This window comes from Uloborus diversus, chromosome 1, assembly GCF_026930045.1.
Source record: "Uloborus diversus isolate 005 chromosome 1, Udiv.v.3.1, whole genome shotgun sequence".
Classification (NCBI taxonomy): domain Eukaryota; kingdom Metazoa; phylum Arthropoda; class Arachnida; order Araneae; family Uloboridae; genus Uloborus; species Uloborus diversus.
Window position 1 is genome coordinate 123,546,254 of NC_072731.1, and position 11,243 is coordinate 123,557,496.

Genomic DNA, 11,243 nt, shown 5'->3' on the forward strand with positions numbered 1-11,243 from the left:
GATTTTTGAAGACACTGACTGGGCATGAAATCATGAAATTCATTTTGCGCCCCCCCCCCCCCCCCCATTCCCGCTTATTCCATGTAATGAAGCTATAAAATGTTTCGATACTTGCGTATTAACACAACCATGCTAAATTTGGTGGTACCTCATATCACAATATAGTATTATACATTTAAAAAGTGAAAGAGATATAGTATACGATAATTATATGAGATTCAGTTAAACCTTGCCCGTGGCAGCAAACCGTAAATATCAAAGTTATCTATGATATAACTTTTATTAGTAAATACGGACTAAACTTGGAGTGGTTTTAGGATTTGCAAGGAGATCAAGTTTTTAAGGGGAATTTTAATCCACAAATAAGAGAATTTTTCCTTGTCTTAGCATTTGCAAAAATACCAATGATATCATTATACTTTAGATTCTGAATGAAATCAAGTGTGAGTGGATTTTAATTAGCATGATAAATTAAGGGGATCCCCCCTGAAATCTAAGAGGAGGGGCCTGTGCCCTACATGCCCTTGTGGTAATCAGGCTCTGTGCGTACGTTCCAGTTGTGCACTTCCCTTTTTGCTTTCGATCGGGTGTTCTAAAAATCCTAGTTACTCATTTTTTGTGGCTATTAATTACTTATTTCAATGAAAAACTAATATAGCGTCTCAGATTGATGATCATTTGGTGATATATTGTCGAATTGGAGAACATGGAAACAAATATGAGATGGTGAAACCGGTTTTTGTGTCATTTTGTTCCCGTTGAACCGACGGTAATTTTTTAATTTTTCGATATTTCTAATATGAATCACAGTAATGCAGTCTTTTCTGTGTCGCTTCGGCGGAGCTACAAGCTTGGGCCTCGTCGAAATACATTTTGGGGCCCTATTTCTCTATCACAGAAGTTCTAAAACATTTATCATAAGCATTTTTGTAACTCCTACGGTTCTCCTATGGTTATGGGGCCTCTCGCGCAATTGCAATATTTGCTATATTTTAAATCCGCCACTGCACGTCAAAACAACCTCGGGTGTGAGTTTTCAAAGGGTTTTTCTGCTCAATGTTTATGATTATTTTGAACTCTATTTTTTACGACTATTTTTTGTATATCTGAGAACACTTGCATGCCCCTCCTCCAAATCCTTCAATTTCTAAAATTAAACTCTAGTTGTACTTCTAAATTGTTTAAAACTAACACCATTCGTAAAATTAGAGATTTTTTTTTTCAAGCTTTATCTATTGTTTAGGAAGAATTTAGAGCATTAATGTAAGAAATTGATTAAAGACTTTTGAATAGCGAAGTTTAATGTTGTGAGTTACTCCAAAATCAGAGGGTGACCCCCCTAACCCACCCTCGTCATTTCAAGCATTTCTTAAATATTTAGCGATTATTTATTTTGGTCAAGAAATATCATTTTACGTATTTTTTATGCTTGTTTCACCTATATTTCGTAATGCGTCATCTTTTTTGCATCATTAATAGCGATCGATTTTTTTTCTGTTGTAAGTATGTTTATGTATTTATATAAAATCAATGAATAAGATATTTTCGTTTTCATCATACAGTGAAACCTGTGTAAGTTGACCACTTGCGGTGCACTACTTTAGTGGTCAACTTAAACAGGTGGTCAACTTATAGAGGTTGAATTATATGATACAGATCTAATTATGTGCCCGAAAATAGCGGTCATCTTAGACAGGTGGTCAACTTACAAGGGTGGACAACTTAACAGGTTTTACTGTATTTTTAATAATATGTTATAGAAAAGTTTCAAGTATTTTCTATTATGCAAATCTTTGAATTTCAGAAAATTATTGTGAAATTGAAAATTTTAGTTTGAACTTGTTTGTTGTGCTTCATAAAAAGATTAAACAATCAAATTGTTCAATATTACGTGTGCAAACATCAGATCAAGTAGTATATGTATTCAGTTATTAACTTGGTCTAAATATTGAGTTTGTTTATTGTGACTGCGTTTTAAGAACATCGCTCTTTTCATGGCTATTTTTTCTTTTTTTCGCAAAATTTATGTCACTGTTAATAGCTTTTATGAAAAATGCAAACTTTTCAGCTCATAAATTTTAAATAAGTACAAAAATATTCCTATTATGATTTAATATTGTAATTTATCTGTTACCTTTTTTGTTTAATTTGATGACTAAAAAATGTCTACGTGCAATCTTTCCACTTTAATAGCGTAATTTGTTGACGGTTTCATAGTTTTATTCCTATTTATTTATTTATTTTTTTGAATGATTAAACAACATAATTTAATGTTTTTTAACTATGTTTAGTGTACCTAAATCCACACATTATTACAATATTACTGAAATCTTAGTTATATGTTCAATTTAAAAAAAAATGGTTATAAAACAGTTTCTTTGATTTTCTCCTCCCCCCCCCCTTTGTTTTTTGTCTGTTGTTCTTTGGCTTCCATCATACAGCAGTCAGAAAAAGAGAAGCATAACTACACCCTATACAAATTGTACGCAATACGATCCAAAAATTCGGAAGACAAGCTGTATAAAACCTTACCCAGAATTATTCACATTACCAAAACACATCCTCTTCAAAAGGTCACCTTGAGGGACTATGTACTTCTGTCAGTGTTCATATAACTTTTGGAAACACTCCTGGAAGCTATTTTTCGCTACCTTCTGTGATGCTGCTTTATCTTCTCCAGACAGAAGAAAGCGGCGTCCATGCAAATGTTTTTTTTTTTTTTTTGCTGGGAACAGGTAAAAGTCACACAGAGCTAAGTCCGACGAAACGTTACGTTATTTGTTTGTTATATCAGAGTATTGACCAATCGAACCGTGCAGCCTCAACGTGAAAGTCGCCTTCTTCCCCACGATGAAGTTAAAGCAGCAGCGCAAGAGGCCTTACAGGAGGCTGTGATAAATGTCTTCCAGGGGTCCTTCTAAAGGCTATATACGAACGTTGGCAGAAGTGCATAGCCGTTCAAGGTGACTATTTTGTAGATAGATGTACTTCGGTAATGTGAATTATTCAGGGTAAGGTTTTATACAACTTGTCCTCAAACTTTTAGATCATACTACGTATGAGTTTTCAACTTATTATTTCATAACGTTTTTGAGGGACGCAAGTTTACGCTCACGGAAACATCACTAGAGAATTTGCGATAATTAACTAAGGAGGCGTTCAAAATGGATATTTCGGTCATCTACAATGTTCTTAGGTACATATGCATGTACAGATGTGCCGAAAAAACTTGTGAAGTTTAAATTGGGTGATCGTAAAATAGAAATTTAGGTCGAAATCTGAATTTTTTTCGTGATTACAATTCTTCATTCGTAGAAAGGAAGTAAAGTGAAATGAATCAATGACCCTTTAAATCCCTGACATTGTTATCAATTTATTTCTGTTAGATTTTTTTTTTTTTTTTTTGCCATCGGCCCACGGCATCGGCCATCGGCCATTTGGAGGAAAACAATCGGCCGTCTTTGAACGATCGGCCAACAATCGGCATCGGCCCATCGGCCAAAAAATGCCATCGGTCGAGCCCTAAAAAATATTTTTGAACTTAGAATCGAAATATACCTTTTCTGAGGAAATTTTGCTAGAGTCTTAAGATTTTTCGAGAAAATCATATGCTGCAGTAAATAACTAACTACTTGTAATAAAAATGAATCTATTATTTATAAATGGTTTCATTTTAGTTGTTTAATATATAACATTTTAGTACCACAAAAATAATTATATCAAGTTACGGGAAAATTTTAACAGCCCTTTAACAATTAGTATTACACGTCGTATTTCGAGGAATAGTTCAGCCTTCATTGTCACTAGAATATCATTGCATAACGTTTATGAAATTTTCAAACAGCTCTCAACCTTATCTGGAATATATTGCATCTGTTCTGCATAACGCAAGTAAGATAAATGTACCTATATCCGTGGCTCTAATGTTAAGAGCCTAATGTCAACTACCGTATTTTCGGGAATAAGCGCCGCGGCGCATACAAGAAAAAAAGTAAAAAAATTGCTGGTGCGGCGCATATAACGGGTGCGGCGGATACAGTGGTTTATTTTTTTTTTTTTTCAAGTTTTAAAAAAAAGTTGTAAATGCTGTTAATAGATGGCACCACATTGTTTGCTTTCATTTTGTGAAATCTTTCATCCTTGGGCGACAAGTAAAGCAAAGAGGGGGGAGGGAAGGTGAGTCAGCGACTGCATGTGTTTCCCTGAGGAGAGAAGTGCTGATCCACGTGCGCAAGCAAGCCTTATCATGTCGGAGCGAAGGGACAGGAAGTCCTTCGACCTTGGCCGACAAGTAAAGCTAAGAGGGGAAGGGAAGCTGAGTCAGCGATTGCATGTGTTTCACTGAGGAGAGAAACGCTGATACACGTGGGCAAGCAAGCCTTATCGCGTCGGAGCGAAGGGGTCTGGGAGAGGAGACAGCAAAAGTACTAGTAAGAGAGAGGGATGGATGTCCAGTGTGTAAAGGGAATTTACCACTTCCCTCACAAAAATGAGTTGCTTGGTCAAGCAATCTAATGGGAAATTTGTCTCCTAGCTCTAATTTCATTATTCACTCACATCGTCCTGTTGCATCTTTTGCTGTCGTTCGTGCGTTTTTGGCTTATCGTTTTTTACGATTTTTTTTTAGAGTTGCTTTTAAAATGGCTCCTAAGCAATTGAAAAGTTATACTGCAGCCTTTAACTTTAAGGTAATAAAGGCAGAAGCAACTGGAAATCATTTTGCTGCCAGAGAGTTTGGCATTGACGAGAGATGCGTTTGCAGTTGGAAATCGGATAAATTATACATCGAAAGTGATGGCTAATTGAGGGATGCCGAAGGCAAAAAGTGCAAAACGGGGATTTTTAAAAATATTTCATTATTGTTAATTAAAAATAATGAGAAATAAAAAAAAAATTTTTACTTACATTTAATCCAGCTTTCTTTACTACTGATTATGCTTTTAAGATATTTAATGCTGGGTGCACGCTTATGGAAGGTGCGGCGATACATTAAAAAACTTTTTTCTTTCAGAATATATTACGATGCGGGGCTTACACGGGGTGCGGCGCTTATTCCCAAAAATACGGTACTGCCCAAAATAGCAACACTGAAAGGGAGGTGCAGTCTCACAGACCGCTCCTAAAGAATGTAATGAAATTTAAACCAGATGCACTTGCCTAAAGATACTGATAAGCAAGAGGGGTGTTCAAGGTCACAAAATAAAAAGCTATTGGTAAAAAGAATTCAATCAGACTGAAAATGAAATGGAGGTGATCGGATGAACTTTTGAGCGGGATGTGATACCGCACCTCCCCTGTTAAGGGTTAAGTAAATTATTTTAGAATTGCATTTCAAGGTTCTACAATAAACGTATTATTAATAATAATTGACGTAATTAAAGCAAAAATAAAATTAAACCAGCGATTTAGATTTTAACATTTTGACTCTCATAAAGGACACAGAATTTGGCTTGAAAATTTTAACTTTGTGATTTTTATAGGAATTAAAATAAATTTCATTTATTTGCCCTCTAAAAAAGCATAATAAGCATGAAAAATCAGAAACATTCGATTCTCATATCGGATGCAAAGAGATTGCTCTAATTAAAATGAAAGCGCCAAAAAGTCTAAAAATGGCAAATAAAAGAATTTATTAAAGGAAAAAAAAAATTAGAATGGTGCTTTAACAAGCCTACAAGATGTTATATTGTTAACAACTATCCACATAATCGTCAGAGATTTCTAAGAAAAAAAAATTCGGATGTGGGAAAGAAAATAGTTATTGAAAAAATTGGATTTCCGGCATTAACAGACGAAAAAATAGCAGAATTCCAGTAAAATTTGGTACAACGTAATCACTAATCACTCATATTGGATTGGCGACAGCAGAAAATCTTTAAAGTCATGTAAAATAAAAAAATAAGGAGTTTGTACGGAGACAATAGTAAAATTCAGGTCAGGGTTCATACCCTTGGGGTCAAAAAAAAATCCCTAAATTTTTCAGGTTGTTTTCAAGAAAATTCCAGGTTACTCGCTTCATTCAAAATTAAGTTTAAATAGCAATATTTTCAAAATAATTAAAATTGTTTAAAGTAGCAATGCGGAAAAACTAAAACAACTTGAAAAAATATAAAAAAATCTTGGATTTTTTTTTCTTTCTTTTCTTTCTCAAAATTTCAAGTTATTTTAAATATTTTGGTCAAAATCGTTTTAATTTGTTAACTACTTGTCGAAAATAGAGTGCTTTCAACTTATTTTAGCGTTTCTTTGATGTCACATATCATGCAATCTTTTAGCATCCGCTGTTGGTTTACAATACTTCTTTTTATTTTATTAGTATATAACACAAAACATATTGAGCAAAATACAAAGTTAAATTTCAGTATTAATATGGTTAATTTGTTGCATTGATCGGCATACCATATAATGCATAATATCAAAAATCAACCATATAAACAAAAATCAACATATAACGATCATGGGCCAATGCCAATAATCATTTTTGTTTTTTTCTTTTGCACATTAAAGGGTGCTTACAGTAAAATTTCAATTTTGTTTTCCCAGAAAATAATTGTTAATTTTCAAAAATGCATAATTTTTTACACATTTTGTTACTTTCAACAGTTTATATTGATATAAACATCCAATTCTGTTTTTTTTAAGTTTACATCTAATTCCATCGTGTAAACGACCAAATATGGTGACTAAGTGAAAGATTTAATAAGTAAATTTTTGAATTTGTAGCATAAAAGTAGTTATAAATAATTAATAATCCTTGAAAAACTATAATTAAGACAAAATAGTCAGTTTTTAGCACATAAGTGTCTAAATCAATTAGAATTAAAAAAAAATATTCTGAAGATTAAATTTTGCATTTTTCCATAAAATAACTAGGAATTATCTGGGAAAAACACACATTTTGTGTTATTTTCAATAGTTTGCATTGCAATTAACATCCAATGGGCCATTCGACCTTCACGTGCAGGACAAAAATACGCTTAAATTTCATTAAAATTTTGTCATACCTCTTAACATTTTAATGAAACAGGGGTAAGTATTTTTTTAAAATCTTTACATTTGATACAAAGATATTCCTGACACAATTATATTTTTACTATACAATTTCTTTATTTAAAATAAAATTAATTTACATGCATCACGTGCAGGGCATCCAAAGTCAACCTCAGGTAAATTGCTAATGAATAAACTAATATTTTTGCTCTATTAATAGAACAATGAGGAAACAAATTGTAGATTTTGAAAGCTATGATTCCAACGTAAAGGAAACATATCTCATTAGTTTAGAAATAACTATTTAAACCATTGAAAAAAAATATGTATATGCTCATTCCATTGAAAATCATCATTTTGTCCCACACCTGACGGTTCCTATATTTCTTAAAAAAGAAATAAATTTTGAAGAAAGTTTTCGCTTAAGAAGTCATACATGCATTTGTATTTCTTAAGCAACAAAATTTTGATCATCATCCTTTTAAATTATTATTTTTTATGAAATATATGAAGCGTCACATGCAGGACAAAATTAGTGTTTTCCGTGGAATGATCCCAATGCTGTTTTCGGGAACTTAGGCACTTGAAAAGTCTTGTGTACTTCCATCTTGGGAATGACCAAATATGGCGGCAATGTCCAAAAATAAGAAATATTTTTTTGAATTTGTCGCATGAAAACAATTAAAAAGTAATAAATCTTCATGAAACTACAATTCAGTTGAAAAGTTTTCATCACATTTGGGTCCAATGCAATGAGGATAAGATTAAATTTTAAGAACAAAAGTTTTCATTTCTCAAGAAAATTATTTAAAATAATAATCATTATTATAAACCAATTTGCAGCCTACTTTGTGTTATTTTCATTAATTTGCAATTAAAGAAAACATCCAATTCTGCTTTGTTTTTGGAAACTTAGGCATGTGAATAACCAAAAATGGAGAGTATGTTTCACACGTAGCTGAAAAGAATTTTCAATTAAAAAAAAGATTTTCCCTGATCGATCCTCTCATCTTCAGGTTGTGCTTTTGAAGCAGTAACTTTGCTTCTCCCCTGTTGAGTTAGTGCATAATTCCTGTTCACCCGAGGAGTTTTTTCCTTGGAAACTATTGAGAGTCAAAAATGGCGGCTGCGGAAATTTTTTTGGGTTGCCACTTTTTTTTTATTGCCAGCATCATTTTGCTCAAAATTTTGAGCGATTATTTTTTTTTAAAGAAACATCGATAAAAATGAAAATTAGATTGCATATAAAAAAATTCCCCGGGGAAAAAATTTTTTTGGGGCACAGTAGGAAAATTCTCTGATTTTTCCCTGACATTTTTGACTAGGCTATTTTCCCTGACAATTTCAGGTTTTCCCGGAGCGTACGAACCCTGCAGGAGTTATAATGGTTCTTATTTTCTTTTCTTAAAATGCAGGAGTTTGTAAGGAGCGTAACCCTGATTAAGGTGCACTAACAATCAGGGCGAGTGTATATCATAGGTAGTATATTAATATAGCTTTACAACAGGATAGGAAGACTGAGTTTTAAATCATGGTTTAAACTCACGTCAAAAACATCCTTGTCAAAAACCCTGCTTTTCTGGATTCAACTAGCAACTTTGGGTCTCCGTTGCAGCCAAACTAGGGCCTATGCAGCCAAACCGCTTGACCTGGGTTCATTTCTAGTGCAAACTAACCTAAATCCAGAATTTTGTCTAGATCTGTGACCCTCGAGGTTGTGCCATTTGGTTGTCAGAAAAATCTGAGAAAGTCCTTCTCTCTATTTCTCTCCCCTCATTTAAACAAAGAAATAAATTCAGTTGAATATGTTTATTAACTGAATGTTACGTTCAGAGAAAAACTTGAGGGAATGCAGGATGTGGGTTCATTAAAATTTACAATGTTGAAAATTGAGCTGCTAAATAATTACTCTCCTCTCACTTGTTTCCAAGGTAAACCAGGGCTAGAAAAATCTCAAAAATTTTACATGCAATGCCGGGCGTGCTTCTCTAAAAAATAAATGCCTGAATAAAACTTTCACATGCCCAGTTTTTTACACACGACTTATGGCAGAACACTCATTGACTTGGCCGACGGTTCTTAATGATTTTGTTTGTCCAAATATGCTTTAGGGGTACCCCTTGAAATAAATTTTGAGCTTCAGTAAGGATAACCTTTCAATAAAATACGAAATAATAAAGTTTTAGGAAGAAATATTTGATTAAAAAATTACATGCCCTACTGGGCAAGTAAGGGTAAAAGACCTATGCCCTTTTGGAATTTTTACATGCCCTGGGCATGTCGGGAAACATAATTTTTGAGCCCTGAAGTAAACATTATTAATTTTCAACTTACTATCAATATTGGAAATATGCATGTACAGTTATTCCTCATATTCTTAATTTGTGTCAAAAAGAACCAAGAGCTAATAGGTATTAACTGTATCAAAATGTAAATGTCAACTTAACAACCCCCCCCCCCTAGCTTTTAAATACTGGGGGGGAGGGAGGAGAACCACGATATGTTTGTGCATATGTAGGCATAAATCTTTTGCAATTTGAATCCTATCCTTTTAACTTAATTTTTATTGATTAAAAGGCTTGTTAATTACCCATTTACTTTAATTTAATTTTATGATAAGTAATGCACGACAACTATTACTAGTTTAAACTTCATATTTTTTTTAGCAAGCCCTCACTCACCCCAAAAGGTTTTCGACAGTTTAAACCAGGGCTGCCGAGTTGAAAGGAAAATGACCAGCTCCAAAGCCTTGTACACTGACTCCTTTACCCAAAATTAGTCCAACTCCAACTCCGCAAGGACTGGCAGAGTTGCTGACTTTGAGGGAAAATGATTGACTTCAATTCTTGAAATTTTAAACTTTCAACTCCTGACACCGACTCCTTTACCCTAAAATCAGTCCAAATCTGCAGTCCTGGTTTAAACCAGTATAATACACTTGTCGCGTCAAAAATCCAACCCAGTTTTAAAATAGCTGGTCTTTTGTTTTAAAACACTCAAGGCAAAATAATGTAAACATGATCAGTTTCCATTAAAATTTTACAATTCCGACACATAAATTAATTAGGCCTCAAAAAACTAATACAGCTTTGAATTATCCGCCAAAGTTTTTTTTCTTTTAAACCATTAAACAGTAAAATGTAAAATAGCCCGTCAGTTCAATATTTTTCAACAACTTCTCCGAGCACCCATGTTACCGTCCCTTCGCCTAAATTTCTTAGATTTTTATTAAAATACAAATATTAGGTAATTAAAATAATGCTCTTTAAAACATAATTTTTAGAAGATCACTCTTACTCAACCTTTTTGCAGTAAATCAATAATTCGACTCTCGTCTCCATTTCTACAGGCATTTAAAAGTTCCTCAAGAAATCCCATGTGGAAATAAGAATTAAATTTCTCACAAATTTCTGAAACAATGCATTTTCTCCATTTTTAAGCTTCGGGATTTTTAAATCAAACCACCGTAATTTGTATTTGTAAATAAATCAGAATGTTGCCAGATTTTGTTTGAGAATACTAAAATAATAAATAAGCTAGTATTATGGAGGTGTTGCCGATCTCTTATTGTTCTGCGCATGCGCAATAAGTTGGATCAACTCTTCTGTCGGTTCAATAGCAGTAAAACAAAAGGAGAAGGGGCTTCGATCGGTTCGATAGCCCCTCATTGTTTGTTTACATCCATGAACCGCATCCGGATCAACATTAATAATTTTTACATTATCTCAGATGGCCTCCCTTTCCAAGACAAGAATATCAACTCGACTATAGCACGCTCATACTTTTCTGAATATCAAACCAATTTTCTTCAAGGTAAAATCATCCTCAGCACAGATGGATCAAAGAATAATAATTTCACCAGTATCGCTGCTATCAACGTTTCCCATAATATCAATGCTGCGGCCATCATTAATAATAATGCCTCCATATTTACAGCTGAAGCCCTAGCTATATCCCTTGCTATCATTGAATTCGCCAATAGCTATGAAGATTATGTTCTCTTTTCTGACAGCAAATCCAACCTAAGTGCCCTCTCTTCGTTCAATCTGAAATCCCATTCAGCTATTTTTTATGCCATCGAAGCAATTGTTGAAGCCCTGCACAAAGTCAAATCTATTACCATTATTTGGGTTCCAAGCCACCTCGGAATTCCGGTAAACGAAAAAGCTGATCTCCTTGCCAGAAATGGGCCCTTTTTAAGCCGCCCCACGTACGATATCGCCTCTGAAGACATCATTACCATGAACAAAAAA

At 33.7% G+C, this 11,243-nt stretch overlaps 1 protein-coding gene across 2 annotated transcripts in view; it reads right to left on the reverse strand.

The window, feature by feature from the left end:
* LOC129220954 (ankyrin repeat and SAM domain-containing protein 6-like) overlaps nt 1-10,438 on the reverse strand; it is a 103,969-nt gene extending 93,531 nt beyond the window's left edge. For both annotated transcript variants that reach the window (XM_054855398.1, XM_054855392.1), the window contains exon 1: nt 10,293-10,438. In XM_054855398.1, the coding sequence (XP_054711373.1) occupies nt 10,293-10,368 (76 nt within the window). In that variant the 5' untranslated portion in view covers nt 10,369-10,438. The remainder of the gene's footprint in view (nt 1-10,292) is intronic.
* Between the last annotated feature and the right edge of the window lie 805 nt (nt 10,439-11,243).